At 39.1% G+C, this 16946-nt stretch overlaps 1 protein-coding gene across 3 annotated transcripts in view; it reads right to left on the bottom strand.

The window, feature by feature from the left end:
* The window catches only part of Slc28a3 (solute carrier family 28 member 3), a 66314-nt gene extending 53997 nt beyond the window's left edge, over window positions 1-12317 (bottom strand). For 2 of the 3 annotated variants that reach the window (XM_047524933.1, XM_047524932.1), the window contains exon 1: window positions 11647-11711. Coding sequence is in view for 1 of the 3 variants with exons in the window: in XM_047524930.1 (XP_047380886.1) it covers window positions 12103-12162 (60 nt within the window). In the remaining 2 variants the exon portion in view is untranslated. Of the gene's footprint in view, window positions 1-11646; window positions 11712-12102 lie in introns of those variants that run through there. The other variant, XM_047524930.1, reaches the window with a different exon arrangement.
* Window positions 12318-16946: the final 4629 nt, after the last annotated feature.

Raw genomic sequence — 16946 nt, forward strand, 5'->3', positions numbered from 1 at the left:
CCTGACTGATCATCCAGTGCATTCCAACCTAGAGATGTGGCCATCCTACTACCATTCACCACATGGATAAAACTGTCAGTTGCTTTTTCAGAACTCTAGGGGAGGGGAAGCTTACAACAATTCAGATCAAATGACTGAATCTCAGAACAGTAAGCTCTGCGGTATCTTCCATTCTCCTCTCCCCAGACTCAGGACTTAATTTTTTTTTTTTTTTCCCAACTAGAATGAAAACTAGCAGCCTATGGAGGGGTAAAATGGGATGTGAGCTGCCCTAAAGTTCAGTTCCCAGACATCTGCCATTATTTGACCTGTCTTGAAATTCCTTAGAAGACTTGCCTCACAAAGCTTTCTTTATTTGGTCTGACTCAGAGGTCATATAGTAAGTACTATTTCCTTGAGGGCAACTGTTTAACATAGGCAGCTGCTTGAGGTGGTGATAACAAGGTGGAGTAAACAACAAGCTGAGCAAAATCTTGATGGAAAATCTGGGAGATCAAATGTCCATAGCTCCAGAAATTCCTGGGATTGTCCCACATAACACGTGACAATGAATATAGTCTACATAGAATTATGTAGTTAAGTCACTAAAAAAAAAATGAGAGTAACAACCACCACAGAAGCAACATATGGCAAAAGCAATAAACCCTAGAGAAGAGGGGACAATCTGTTTTCCACAGTTCCCACAGTACATTTTGAGAAGAACAGTTTTCATCCAAAGAAGGAATGGCCCATATAAACAAAAACAGCAGTCAGTGAACACTACCCATGTGGAAGTCTAGATGTTGGACTTGTGTAGACAAAGACATTAAATCATTTTAAATATGTTTAAAAAAACTAAAGGGAAACCATTTTCAAAGAACGAAAGAAAAGCATGAGAATAACATCTCTACTAGGGAATATCAATAAAGAGAATTAGAGTCTGTGACATGGGGGCATCATCACGTAGCACATAAGCACAATGGCAGTTCTAGATGCAGAGGAGAGAGAGAAGAGGGTGAAAGGAAATTGAAGAAATAATTGTTGAAAAGCCCACAATTTGATGAAAAACTTGAAGCTACAAGATTCATCATATCTATATTGATGGGTTTATAATTATAAAAATGTGATTTGTATGATAATACTATAAAGAAGGGGAGGGGAATGGCCTTGTATTAAGTTTTTATATTCTACTGAAATTAAGTTGGTATTAATCCTAATGAGCTATTTATAAATTGTGACATTAATAGCAATTTCCAGGAAAACTCCGAGAAAATAATGTGAAGAAATATACTTAAAAAAAAGACAAGGCTATTAAATTGGTACACTAGAAAATATATATCACAAGAAGGCAGTAATGGGATGGGAAGAAAGATATTTTATATACAGTCCTCTGTGTATGAGTGTTTTGTTTGTTTGTTTGTTTTGGGTACCTGGGATTGAAGTCAGGGGCACTTGGCCACTGAGTCACATCCCCAGCCCTATTTTGTATTTTTATTTAGAGACAGGGTCTCCCTGAGTTGCTTCGTGCCTCGCTGTTGCTGAGGCTGGCTTTGAAGTCTGATACTCCTGCCTCAGCCTTCTGAGCTACTGGGATTACAGGCATGTGCCACCCCACCGGCTGCATGTGAGTTTTGAATCCTGGATTAAAAAAATTTGGAAAAAGGTTTTGTACTGACTTTTTTATTGTCATTATTTACTAAACTTCACAGTACCATGAATATTATTATTTATACATCTACATTGTTTGAATATTATAAGTAATCTAGAGATGAGTTAAAGTATAAGAGAGGACACGTGTAAGTTATAGTGACTACTATGCCATTTTATGATAAAGGACTTGAGTATCTATAGATTTTCATATCTGTGGGGGTCCTGGAATGAATATGCCACAAATATCAAAGAATAATGGTATATAGGTATATGGAAATCACACACGAAATAGCAGATGCAAGTCCTACTTTATCAATAATTACATTAAATATAAATGGATTAAGTCTTTGAATGAAAAGGCAGATATTGACTGAATGGAGACAAAACACAATTCAAATATATGCTGCTTATAAGACAATTTAGATTCAAAGACTTAAATAGGATAAAAGGATAGAAAAATATATGCCATGCAAATAGTAAAAAAAACTAACTCAAGTGGCTTAAAATTGATTTTAAGATGATTTTAAAATTAGAAACAAAAGTATATTTTATAATGACAAAAGGCTCAATTCATCAAACAGCTAACCATTATAAATTTACACATACTTGAAAACAGAGCTCTTAGACATATGAAAAAATTGACATAATTCAAGGGAGATATAGAAAACTCAACAATAGTTGGATATTTCAAGACCCTACACTCAACAATGGATGGAACAAGTAGAGAGATAATCAATAAGGAAATAGAGAAATTGAATAATGTTGTGGACTTAACAGACATATACAGAACACACCACCAGTAACTAGAATATACATTATTCTCAAGTGCAGTTGGGAACATCCACCAGTCTAGATCATAGGTTGAATCAAAACAAATCTCAATAAATTTAAAAACATTGAAATCATGTAATGTATCCTCTCTAATCACATTGGAATGAGTTTAGAAATGAATAATAGAAACTTAGAAGAAATTTATTAAACACACTTCTCAATAACCAATGGATTAAGGGAGAAACCCTAAGGGATATTAGGAAACAATCCGATAATAGTGAAAGCATACCATACCAAATTTTATGAGCTAATGTAGTGCTGAGAGGGAAATTCAGAGTGGTAATTGCTTATATTAGCAAAGAAGAAACACCTCAAATCAAAGCCTAAACTTCAACTCTTAGAATATAGGAAAAGAACAGCAAACTAAACCAAAAGCTAGCAAAAGGAAGGAAATAATAAGGATTGGAGTGGAGATAAATGAAATCGAGACTGGAAAAACAGAATCAGCCCAAGAAACCAGAAGTTGGTTCTTTCAAGAGAACAAAATGAACAAATATTTACGAGACTAAGAAAAAAAGGAATAAAACCAAACTAATTAAAATCAGAAATATAAGTGGAGCCATTATTACTAACCTTACAGAAATAAAAAGGATATTAAGAAAATATCATGAAAGCTGGGTGCAGTGGCACTTGCCTATAATCCCAGCAACTCAGGAGGCTAAGAGGGGGAGGATCGAAAGTCTGAGGCCAGACTCAGTTACTTAGTGAGATCCTGTCTCGAAATAAAAAATGAAAAGACTGGGAGAACGTAACTCAGTGGTAGAGCAGCCCTGGGTTTAGTTCCCAATACTGACAGAGGAGAGAGAGAGAGAGAGAGAGAGAGAGAGGAAGAAGGAGAGAATACCATGAACAATTATATGCCAACAAATTAGATAATGCAGGTGAAATAGACAAATTCATAAAAACACACAAGTTACCTACACTGACTCAAGAAGAAAAAGAAATCTCAACAGACCTGTAACAAAGCTGAATCAGTAATCATAAATTTCCCAACAAAGAAAAGCCTCTGCCCTGAGGTGGGGAGAAGAGATGAAAAAAGAAAAATAACTAAAATCGTGAATGAAAAAGGAAATATTATTATTATTATTATTATTATTATTATTATTTTTGTTGAACGAAGTGTTGGGGGCTGAGCCCAGGGTCTCATCAGTTGTAGGCAAAATGTTCTACCTCTGAGCCACATCTCCAGTCCTTACTCTTGATCTTACAGAAATATTCCTCAGATGGTTACTTTCTTTTAATTTTGTGGAACCTGATGGCCAGTTCCTTAAAGGTCAAGGATCATCAGATTTTTTTTTAACTGCAAAACTAAGAAACATGTACCTTCCTTGAGTCATCAGTGGTTGCTGGGTGCTTGAAATGTGACCAGTGTGACTGAAGCCCTGGATTTAATTTTGACTAACTTAAGTTTAAATTGAAAAATGAACACTAGATTAATTGATTTGAAAGCATTTAAATATGTTTGGAACAACTTGGTTATGAATCTACTTTTGAAACTACACATTTTATGAAATCTAAATACAGATCGAGTATTCCTGAAAAAAATTTAACATTAGTGTTGACATGTAAGTATGAAATTCACATTGGGTTTCAAAGGCTTGGTATGAAACAAATGTAACATGTAAACAAAATATAGTTAAAATCAGTCACATTTGTTTCATTTTACACTTCTAATGGACTTGTACAAAAAATTAAATTGCATATGTAGCTTGTGCTATGTATGTATCTCTTAGAGTTTCTGCCTTCAGCCCTCAGCAAGAATCTCTTTCCTGTTTTCTTTTCAATGTCTCAACCGCTGATAAGTAAGTGACTCCTCTTTTAAAGGAAACCACTTCAGGAATGTTTGAATGAGAAAGAAACTAGATCCCTAACTGCTTTTCCTCTGGGCTGTCATAAAAGTGACTTTGGTTATTGTCACGTAGGCTCTTTTCCCCTAGAAATAAGTGTAGGTACAATCATGCACATTTGAGGGAAGAATAGAATATGTAGTTTTAAGACTTCCATCACAAAAGCAAATTATTATTTTATGTTTTCTGTATTTTATTTTAGCTGTGGAAAGGCAGCTCCAGCCCAGCTTGTTCTGAGTGATGTGCAAAACTACTCAATCTGAGTGTGATCCATGTCGACCTCCCAGACTCGTGTCTTAAGGAGAAACAATGCCCTTTCCCTTTACTTTGAATAATTATTTTCAATCTCAGAACTTACTATTTTTTTTTTCAGCCATACTGGGAATTGAATCCAGTAGTGTTCCACTAATGAGCTACACTACCTCCCCATTAAAACATTTTTTGTTTTGAAACAGGGCTCTGCTAAATTGTTGAGGCTGGCCTGAAACTTACGAACTCTGACTTGCTGGGATCACAGGCATTTACTAATGTATCGGGCACCTCAGAACTTTTATACTTATAATATCTGCTTGAGAAGTTTATGTCAATGTTCCAGCAGGTTCTGATCCCTAATGGGACTTACATTTTCATGATCTCTTCAATTTTGGTCTTCATTTAACAAACACTTCAAACCTGCATGACTGGCTCACCAGGCAAATCATTGAGTAAGTCAGCTTTTCCTCTGTGTAGTGGAGGCCCAGTCTAGGCCTGCCCTAAGAATTTCTTAAGTGGGTTCCACCCAACTGACTTTAGAGCAAGCAGTCTCTGTGCCTTTGAGGGCCATTTGTGCAAGATTGATGCTTATTCATGTGGAGGACATTGGATTTGGGATCCTAAAAGACACCCATTAATAAAAGGGTTCTTTCAAAAACTTGCCTGAATTTTCATCTTTAGAGATTTTGAGATTTATGTGACCTCCTCTTCTATCAACCTTATCTTCTCCTTTCTTCTCTAGATCCTTCTTTACCTCCTTTTAGTTTGGAAAAAACTTTAAGTTACCTTATTCCAAAAAAAGCCTTCCCCAAATATGAACACTTGAGAAACGTATTTATGGAGAGGGAAGAAGAAACTTTTTAAGGAAGTTATGCTGATAGAATTGGACATCTGCCTGGGTATGGGGCCACATGCCTATCATTCCAGTTATAGGCAGGAGGATCACAAGTTTGAGACGAGCCTCAGCAACTTAGTGAGGCCCAAGCAACTTGGTTAGACCCAGTCTCAAAATAAAAAATAAAAAAGTCTGGGAATGTGACTCAGTGGTTAAGTGTCCCTGGGTTCAATCTCTGGTATAAATAAATAAATAAATAAAATAAAAAGTTCAGTGTCCATGTGGAAAACCAAATCAAACAAACAAAAAACTTGACTTCCACTTTACAATACAAGACATATTAACATCAATTTCAAGGGGACTAGAGACCTCGATGTGAAAAGAAACATCTTTTAAAATTTTATTATTAATTTAATTTCGTGGTACTGAAGATTAAACCCAGGGGAGTTCTACCTCTGAGCTGCATCTCCAGTCCTTTTTATTTTTATTTTTTTTAATTTTGAGACAGGGTTTTTTTTAGGTTGCCCAGATTGACCTTCAACTTGCAGTCCTCCTGCCTGAGCTTCTGGAGTCTATGGAATTACAGACACACACTGCACCCTACTCAATGGCTTTCTTTTAAGCAAGATATGGAAAAGAGAAGAAACTGGCAAATGGGACCATGATAGGATTAACTTTTGTTCATCGAAATACATCATTAAAGCCTGGAAAACATCTTCAGAGAGATTCAGAAGACATTTGCAAATCATAACTGTCATAAGGCTTGCAGCCAGAACACTTAAATAAGTCTTTCAAATCACTAAGAAAAAAGCAAACTCCAGTAGAGAAAACAGCAGGAGACTTAAACAGGTTTTTATAAAGTTGGCATGAGATGACCAATAACACGGGAAAAGTTAATTAAACCTCAGTAACGTAAGTCATGTGCTCCATAATGTTTTGATCAGTGGCAGACCACATATGTGATGGTGGTCCCATAGGATTGTAGTGGAGCTGAAAAATGCCTATCACCTTTGATGTCATAGCTATTGTGATGCTTTACTCATGTGTTTGAAATGATGCTGGTGTAAACGAATCTACTGCGTTGCCAGTTGTAGAAAAGTGTAGTGTATACAATGAGGTATCGTGCATGATAATAATGATAACAGAAGACTGTTACTGGTTAATATGTTAACTATACTACACTTTTTTGATATCTTAGCGCGTGCATCTTGTAATTAAAAAAATGTGTACTGTACAGTGTGCTGCGTTACATTGGCAGCAACCTTGTACACCTTGAGTTTATCCCATCTCTTGATTGAATCAAGAGGCCAGGACAAGTGATTGACCTATAGCACCTAGTTTTACATAAGTATACTCTAGGATGTTTGCACACCAACAAAATTGCCTAGTGATGTATTTCTCAGAATGCATGCTGTTGATTGATGCATGACTGTACTGCCACACACCCACCGGAATGGCTGAAATTTAAAAAGCCATTTGAATACTGGTGAAGATGTGGAGGATAAACAGAAACTCATGCTCTGCTGATGGACCTGTAAGTCAGCACGGTCATTTAGGAAACAGTCTGGCATTACTAGTAAGAGTTGAAAGTGTGTATGTACTCCAATGACCTAGCAATTCTATTCCTGAGCACGATCTGCATTAAATGGTCACAGTGCTTCCGAAAGCATGTGCAAGAGCATTCATAGCTACATTGTCTGCAGAAGTTTCAAAAAACTTCAAGTGTAATAACCACAAATGTCCCCGGTGGCAAAATGATCACTTGTGGCATATTTACCGGACAGAGTACTGTACATCAGTGAAATGATGAACTGCAGTTACTTGTGACACCATGACTGAATCTTAGAAAACTGAACAAAAGAAGCCAGCTATAAAAGAATTCATCCTGCTTAATTCCATATATGTTCAAAAATAAGCAAAGAATACATTTTATATGTTTCTGGTTATAGAAAGTTCAAAACAGCAAAAGGGCTGCTTGGGGATACATAGTTAGAAGTTGAGGAATAAGACAAGCAAGTTGGGACAGTGGGTAGTCCTGGGGTGGAGCGGCGGGGGAGGTAGTAGTGAGCATGTGTAGGGTTGGGACTACTCAGGGATATCAATGCCCTGTTCTCTGATCTGGGTCACAGTCCACTTTATAAAAAGTTATACATCTGATAACTGGGTGCAGTGGTGCTTGCCTGTAATCCCCCATGGGCTTGGGAGGCTGACATAGGAGGATCCCAAGTTTGGGGCCAGGGTCACCAATTTAGCAAGGTCCTAAGCAACTTAGTAAGACCCTGTCTCAAAACAAAAAGATAAAAAGGCTGGGGACTTAGCTCAGTGTTTAAGCATCCCTGGGTTCAATCCCTAGTATCAAAAATAAATAAATAAATAAAATTCGTATACTTGGTTTTATTTGTTTTATGTATGCTATATTTCACAAAAATAACAATTTAAATGACTCCCCCACTCCATTTTTCCTCCCCTGAGCCTGTCTCCCTCTTGCCCCTGCCAGAAGAGTATTCATTCTGCCTTCATTTTTTTCCCAGTCTAATTCCCACACACAACACAAATTTCCCCTCCTCACCCCTAGCCCCAGGTCACCAGTAACCTCCTATCTGGCAAATCCAAAGAGTGTGTGGCCTCTTGCAGGGGCCCTTATGGCCCGGGGGTCTTTCCTCTAGTTCTGTCTTCCTTGACTTCTCTAGACACCTCCCTCTCCTGGTTCTGCTCCTCCGTCCCTACCTGTGGCTTTGCTTCCTTCTCTGCACTCCAGCTCTTTAAGCTCCGGTGTGTCCCAGGATTCCCTCGTGGTGGCTTCCCACATGCTTGCCCATCTCTGTGCTAACAGCCTCCAAATCCATGTGATCTGAGCTCTAGGTGGATATGAGCCACGAACTCCCTACCTGATCGACACCCTTGTCAAGATGCCAGGAATCTCCCAAATGTCAACCAACAGCCTCATTCTCTTCCTGTTCTAATTTTACTCCAAGATGTCCTGCCTAGGGGGAGAGAGAGAGAGGGAGGGAGGGAGGGAGGGAGGGAGAGAGAGAGAGAGAGAGAGAGAGAGAGAGAGAGAGAGAGAGAGAGAGAAAGAGAGGGAGAGAAAGAGAGGGAGAGAGGAAGAGAGAGGGAGAGAAGGAGAAAGGGAAAAAGGAAGGGAGAGAGAAGGAGAGAAGGAGAGGGAGAGAAGGAGAGGGGGAGAAGGAGAGAGGGAGAGAGAGAGAGGGAGAGAGGGAGGGAAAGAGAGGGAGAGAGGGAGAGAGGAAGAGAGAGGAAGAGAGAGGGAAAGAGGGAGAAGCGGAGAGAGGGAGAGAGGGAGAGAGGGAGAAAGGGCAAGGGAGAGAGGGGGAGAGAGGGAGAGAGGGAGACAGGGCGAGGGAGAGAGGGAGAGAGAGGGAGAGAGTGAGAGAGAGGGAGAGAGGGAGAGAGGGAGAGAGGAGGGAGAGAGGAGGGAGAGAGGGAGAGAGGAGAGGGAGAGAGGGAGAGAGACAAAGGAAAAGAAAAAATGGAAAAAGAAAACAACAACAAACCACCAAACCAAACCAAACCGAACCAAACAACCAAACAAAATTTAAAAAGAAAGACAGATTTTCTGTCTAGAAACAGGGAATCACTTCCAGTTTGACATCTCAAACTAGATACACTGACGCCTCACTCATTAATCAACTCCAGCAACAAGAGCTACTATTATTTGCCTATACTATGTGCCCGGCACTGTTTTTCATAAACACATTTATCTGTATCACAAACACTTTTTACGTGTATTAGCTCAGTCAATCCTCTCGACAATCCTGAGGTACCATCATCATCCTATCCAACAGAAGAAGATGGAGGGTTCCAAGCCAGAGTAGCGCTCACATCCTGATCCTGACTCCAGATGGCCACTGAGGAACAGCCTCTGTCCAGTGTTAGCACCTGGACCCTGCCTGTGTCCACTGCCTCAGGCCTTATTGAATGATTATACTAACCTCCTAACTGGTTTCTCAACTGCACAGGAATCTCTCTCCATTTTCATTCACCTTCAACAAGGCCACTAAACTCATTTAAAAAATAATTTGGTCATCTTAGATTTGAGCGGTTCCCCCTCAAATGCCTCAGTATGTTCCGAGGCCACAGGATCTGGCACCAGCCTGCGCTGTCCTCTGTCTCCTGTTCCTTGCTCCAGACACAGGTTCTTCTCTTTTGGGGCTCTGGGACTGCGCACATTCAATCCTCTCTATCTGCAGTGTTCTGCGGACCCAGCCCACCTCCTGCTTGCCTGGAAAATGCCTGCCAACCCATCGAGTCCTAACTGCAGTTCTCTCTCCCTCTGTGCTCTTGTCATGGACTCCACACCACCCAGCGCCAACTACGTATTTATTTACAAATTGGGACTTATTATGATTCAAGAGAATGGAAAGGATGGGATGGGGTAGAGGCAAAATGGATTTGGTGCAAGTCTCTAGCATTTAAAAGAAATATTTTTTAACATCACATTATGTTGTAATTGCCTATTTCCGCCTTCTATTCTTCCTCTTCCTCCTCCTTTTCCTCCTCCTCCTCTTCTTCTCCTAATTATTATTATTATTACTGGTACCAGGATTGAACCCAGGGGTGCTTAACCACTGAGCCCCATCCTCAGACCTTTCTATTTTTTATTCAGAGACAGGGTTTCACTAAGTTGCTTAGGGCCTTGTTAAGTTGATGAGGCTGGCTTTGAACTCACGATCTTCCTGCCACAGCCTCCTGAGCAGCTGGAATTATAGACGTGCGCCACCATGCCCAGCTCCCTGCTCTGCATCTTGGGGGCAAAAACAGTATGTCACGCCTCCTTGAATTGGTATTCCTTCTTAGCAGTGGTAAAAATAGGTCTCTGGAAATTCTTGTTGAAAAGCAAGCTTTGGAAGCAACCAGCCAGTCACTGCTTGTTGGTGATGGAGGTGTTCGGTGTGGTACTTTGCTGGGATCTGATGCCCTGCTCAGAACCCTGAAGCTTGGAGAAGTTCTGCTTTGATAGAGGAGCGTGAGGGATAGGACACGGGCCCCTGGGGCATACTATTCACTGTGAGCAGCAAGTTGCTGAGATGTGAACTGGTGTTTTCCTCACTGCCACACCTACTATGCCCCCATCCAGTCCATCCTTTCCACTCTTTTTTGACACATAATATACATAACATACTTGGCGCTCCCCCCACCCCCCGCCGTCATTCAACACTTACACAGGGGACAAGGGTATGCCACTTTCAAAACATGCCATTCTCACAGAAGAATATTTTGAACTAAGGTAATTGAGAAGAAGCAGAGATGAGAGAGCTCTCTGCCCTCCCGCATCTTCCTAAAAGCACGGCATATTATTTCCCTTGTCCCTCTTTCCTATATAAGGAAGAGAAGACCAACTCTTCACCAGACATTGAGGTGGCCCTGAAATAAGTATGGGAAAACAAACCTTCATAGAAAAGCTTTATCTTCCATTAGTCATTCCCCCACCATGCATTTCCTAACTGCTTTCCCAAAATTTATTGAACTTAACAGCCCCAACCCTTTTTCATTTGCCTAGTCAATTCTCCTAATGGGACACCCTTTGTTAAAATGATATATAAACTCCCAAGTCTAACTTGGGTTTTTCACTTTTTTGTGAAGTTCCCTACATGTGAAATTTAAAATGTCACTAAAATTTATAATACTTTTCTCCTGTTAACTTGGCTTTTATTTGTTTAATTCACAGTCCTCAGGAATTGCACCTGAAAGGGTAGAAGAAATCTCTTCTTCCCATGCACTTGTAAACTATCAGATGGATATCATTGTGACTATAGAATAGACAAACTGGGCCTTGGGGAAATAGTAACTTGTGGGTAGAAGAATCAGAGCTTATGTCAAAGTCCTTTTTCCCCTTCTTTTCTTATTAATACCCAAAGGTTTTGTTTTGTCCATCTAGTGACCAAGAGGTCCAAGGGGGCTGCTGACACCTCTTCATGCAACTTTTGTATCTTTTCCAAAGCTCACATGCTAAGTGTCAGGTCAGGAAAAGAAGCACGCCTAGGAATAATTCTGAAAATCCCCATCCTACACCAAATTGGAATAGCCTGCTTTTTTTTTTTTTTTTTTTTTAGGTTAATTAACTTTTAAATTAATTAATTAATTAAAGCAGCATGGTGAATGGAACCCAGGTCCCTGAGCATGCTAAGCCAGCACTCCACCACTGAGCTACACCCCAGCCCTGCCTGGGGTTTTCCACAGGCCTCCTTCTGATTCTGTCCGCCCAGCCCTGGGATGAGCAGCGTTAATTACTCAGCGAGTTTTGGTTGATGACTTGAAGTCTCAGACTTGCTGCTCTGTTCTGGGACAGACATCAGGGCCACTCTCAGGAGCTGTGGGACCTAGTTCAGGAAGAAGGAGTCTTGAGACTCTGGCTCTATCCAAGATTGAATTTCCCCCATTCTTTGGAAGGATGCCTGCAGGTAAATACTGTAACAATGCTGTGAGCCCCAGGGGGGAAAAAGGGAGGAGAAGCAGTTTTGTTTCTCAGTGACAGAGTCAACATAAGTCGTTAAAAGAGACTTTTCAGGTTTGTCAACACAGAAGAGCCCAAGAACAAAAAATAGTGGGCTTAAAGTGTGCCTTTAAAATCCTTGATCCTGGCTCAGTAATCCCACTGCTTTAGCTTAAGAAACTTGCCAAGCGGGAAAGGAAAGAGCATTATTTCCATTTACTTGGTTTCAAACAGAAGAAGCAAGTTCTGCTTACCTGGAAGCCAGTGTTGCTGTAGCCCTCGGCTGTGGGGGCTGCTGTACTTCTCAGTTCCATGTTCTTTTCACCTGCTGTCTGGGCTCTGAATTCTCTGATGTCTGCTCTGGAGGTCGGTGGTACCTGGGCGAAAGAACACAGTCTCTGCTGTCAGAATGCCACCTGCCGTGGTGGAGACCTGGGCATTGCTTCAGTTTGGAAAGGTCCACAATAATCTCCTGAAATGACTTGGGCTGAAACCAGGTTGGGTGGGGCTGGAGGGGCCAGAGGGCTGGTTCAGGCCCGCCCACCTCATTTACCTTTCTAATGATTTCAATTATTGGCTTTGTGTGTTCACTTCTGGGAAGAAGATTTTTCTAAGTGCACAGGAGTGATACTTCCTCGACAGACCTTAGTGAAATAGCTTGTTTCTTGTGGATAGTGTTGAGGACAAGGAGTGTTGTGGCTAGGGCAGGGAAGGCAAGAATTGGTTCCTATCAAGTGATCACCTACACTGAGCAAGGCACAGGTTAGGTGCAATGCATACATCTCTGCAGCCCATTTGGACAAACTGAGGTGGGGAAAATTAACCTTTTGTTTAGAGTCACATGGGTAATAAAGGAACAATGAGAAGTCAAAGTCAGTCTGGCCATTGAAGAACCATTTCTCTACATCCCTACTTCACGCTGGGTTGTTTTCAGAAATCCTCTAATTCACAAACATGGCAGATAAATGAAAGGTGACCAAGTGGTCACTTAACAAAAAGATTTGTTTTATGAAAATATTAGCTGTAGAATCCTTTCAAAATAAGAATTTTTCCCTTAGTCCTTTTAAAATGAACTACTATGTATCTAATTATTATAATTGTGTGGCTTCTGTGAAAGCATGAAAATGCTTGTAATAAAAAAAAAAAAACAGAATGATAAAATTTAACACAACCAAACAGTGGACAAAAGAAGGGATGGAAATACCAACTATTGCTGGTGGTTATTTTGAGTTGTGCTTTTTACTGGTGGCTGTAATTTATATTTTGATATTTATATTTAGCTGTATGTTTTATAAAGTGCCTAACTTACTTTTATTATCATGATATAGACTATATAGAGAGGTTAAGGGCTTGCTGTCTGGATTCAAATCCTGGCTCTCTCTCTTAATTACATCAAACTATAACTTAAGAGCAAACTCAAGTCTGCTGCCTGTTTACATGACCTAAGAACCAGGAATGGGTTTTGTATTTGTAAATGGCTAAAAAACAATCAAAAGGGAGAATATTTTATGGTATGAGAAATATATATGAAATTTCAATTTCATTGTCCAGAAATAAAGTTTGATTGAAATACAAGTATGCTCATCCACTTCTGTATTTTCTGTTGTTGTTGTCATTCCACAAGGCCAGAGTGGCAAAGATTGTGTGGTTCAAAGATGAAAATATTCACTACTTGGCCCTTTTCAGAAAATGTGCCCTGATCTGAGTCACTAAATATGTGAATCTGGGCAAGCAACTGTGTTCTCTGTGCCCTGGATTCTTCATCTATAAAATGAAACTCATAGAGCCCTTTTAAAAGGATTTCTGAGATGATAACCTGAATTACTAAACTCAAAAACACTTGGAATAGTGTCTGACACATAATTCAATATCATTCAAACTTTACGCTTTAGCTCTTTAGTGTTTCTTACTGATGAATAAGACTTGGAATTTTCATAGTTCTTTCCCATAATTACAAAATACTATAATTAGTAGTCACTATGTTACCAAGGACAAAAAGCCCAATTGGAAGTGATTGAGAGAGGTATGCATAAACAAAGCACATACGTGCAAAGCTTTTATTGCGAAATTGTTGGAAGAAACCATTTGCTGCAACCTGTTATAACTTCCATGAACTCAAGACTCAATCTAGTTTAAAGTCATGACTGACCCTTGCTTTCTAGAAGGAAAAAAAAAACCCTTCTTTCTACCATTTATGATTATAATCACAGAAACTTGCCTTAATGCCTTTCATTCATTTTGTGTGTGTTAATGAAAGTTTAATGCTCTACATTCTTGCAGAAATATTTTTAAATGTAATAATGTAATGTGTTTCTGTCCATTGGCTGTGGACAAAAAGTCTGAAAAAAGAGCAAGAACATTTGAGAGCATATCATTGTGCAAGTGAGAGCACTGATTAAAAGATACCGCGATGTCCATCTGGTGTTCTTCAACTCCACCAGCAACAAGGAAAAGCTGAAATCTAAGTAGAATAGATTGCACGTACAACCACCATCCTAAAATGCCAAAACAATGGTCATATCCAGAGAAATTGCAGTTAATATGGCATGGCTCTGAAGCCTGTACTTAAAGAGCTCTCAGAACTAATGAAAAGTCAAACTTTTCTTGCAGTACTAGAATTAATGGCTCATGGTGCCTAGTTTGGAAATAGAAAATGGTATCGAAACCTTTGCGAGTCAGCATTAAAAATCCTTTCTCCAGTCATGCAGAGTCCTTGCTCATAAGGAATACCTTGCACCAAGGACTCTGAAGTTGTCCCTTGTCAACTCTGAGCTGTTTTCATCATAGTGTCCGTCAAATTTAGTTTTAAATATCGAAACCATTTTGCAGCAACCAAATCACTGGACTTTTTAGTCAAGTGATTTTTATATCCTATTCCATCCCCCAAGAGTTGGCTTAAGAAGACTGAGAATCCATGGACCACTTGTGCAGCAGCTCATTAAAGAGAACCCAAACCAAAACCACTCCATGTTTATTAAAAGTGTGAACGTTAAAAAAAATTACAAGGTGAGAGATTGTTTGCTTTATCTTATGCATATATGGTTCTATAATGAGGTCAGTCTTTTAGTGACAATATTTCCAAAAGGAATAAAATGAATTTAAAAAAATTGTGTATAATGCTTGGCTGATGCTGAACATGATGTATTTATTATATGTTGCAGTATAATTTTCATTTCCCATAGCTCTCCTCTTCTTTGAAGAACATTTCATGTATTACACATCAACATTTGTCTATTTGGTTTGAAGTAGTTTAATAAATAAACCAAATAATATTAATTTGCTAAATAATATTAATATTAAAAATATTCAATGCATAAATATCATTAATATTAAATATACATATTTTGTGTATAAATGTATAAAAATGTAATTCTAGGTGGTTTACAAGTTGATAAATCTAGTTAACCATCTTCAGTTATTCAGATGATTCCCCCCCAAAAAGAAAAAGCAATGAAGATGTATATTTGGGTCTGGGGTGCAGCTTAGTGGTAAAGCATGTGCTTAGTATGTGTGAGGCTTTGGATTAAAAAAAGTATATATTTGAAATTGGAAATACTTGGGGATTTGTGTTTTAAACCAAATTGTCTTTTCACAGATAGCTTTTACTTTTTAATACTCCTGCTGAACCACTAGATGCAAAGAAAGACCAGCCAGAGCACTCACAGCAGTCAGTCTGGCTGTAGCCTCTTGCCATCTGGGTAATGCCCACCTGTTAGCAAAGGCTTATGTGTCTGTGTGTGTCACTTTAGTTGGAATTCTGGGAAGGATGAGCTTGGCAGCAGGGGCAGACCAATAAGGAAGGGAATAGAACTAACCATTGTTGAGCACTACAGCATGTACCTGGTAGGTACTTATTTTATCCTCACAGCAACTATTCACCTGAACTATTAGTATTCCCATTTCCAGGAGGCAGAGTGACTTTTCCGAGGGACCCAACTAATAAGTGACAAACTCATAATTTGAGTCCATGCCTCTAAAACCAAGTTCCATAAAGAGTGAAGTTCTGGAAAGAACTGAAGTCTGGGGGAAGCACAATTGAATTAGTACCCAAAGTGCTCACTCCACTTATGGGAAAAGCAAAGCACAATGAGGTAACTATAAAAAGGTTAAGTAAATGGAAAAACAGTGGAGTAGTGGCTTAATTCATCTGTGTACTTTGAAATCTTCAACAAATTTGCCTTTGCTTACTTGAGGTTGACTCTGAAAATGAATCGTTACACTGCAAGCCAGACTAAAGGGGCTGTGCTCATCTTTGTCTCTGTTCTCTCCTCTGAAGTCCTCTGGTGTGATCCGCTGGGTTAATTATGTGTAATTTAAAGCTCTGTAAACCCAGGCCAAGGTTAGAACACTTGAGGCTTCAGCACCACAGTGTACCATGGTGATGTAAGAGAAGGTCCTTAGGAAACATGCACTGGAATATTTAGGAATAAATGGATGTGACATCTATGATTTACTTTTAAATGATTCAGAAAATAAAACAAAACCACACCCTGTAAATGTGTATGAGCATGAGACAAAAGAAATACATGAGGCACTACATCAATGGTGAATACGTTATGAGAGTTTTATATTTTTCTCGAAAGTTTTCTCTAAGTTCAAAATTACATCAAAATTAAAAGCATTTTTATCAGTTATGTATGTGACTCAAGCTTTCTCAGAATTATAAAATTGCTGAGTATTAAAGAACTTAGGGTTGTGCCCCAAATGCAAATTATCTTTAAATTTTACAATAAATCTAAAAGAAAATGCCTTAAATCATATTAGACACCTAACACATTTTCAGCCTTGCTCATCTCTATCTAAGTATTTCATGTATTGACAGAACCTTAGATAGTACTCTCTTGGTTCTTAAATCAAGTGGTAGAACATTTGGAAGTTGAAGAATGATTTGGGAACATCAGGAAATAAGGACACATTTAATCCATTTACTGCTCTAGAAATAATTCATGAGCAAAAAAGGACTATGTCCTTCATACACAGTGCAACAATGACAATCAAATAAAAGAAACTGTATAGCCAAAGCAAAACAACCTCAGTTTATGAGTTTTTCTGTTAACATTAGTTCTGTTACTTATTTGCTTTGCTGGCATTCATTAGC

This window comes from Sciurus carolinensis, chromosome 14 (assembly GCF_902686445.1).
Source record: "Sciurus carolinensis chromosome 14, mSciCar1.2, whole genome shotgun sequence".
Lineage (NCBI taxonomy): Eukaryota > Metazoa > Chordata > Mammalia > Rodentia > Sciuridae > Sciurus > Sciurus carolinensis.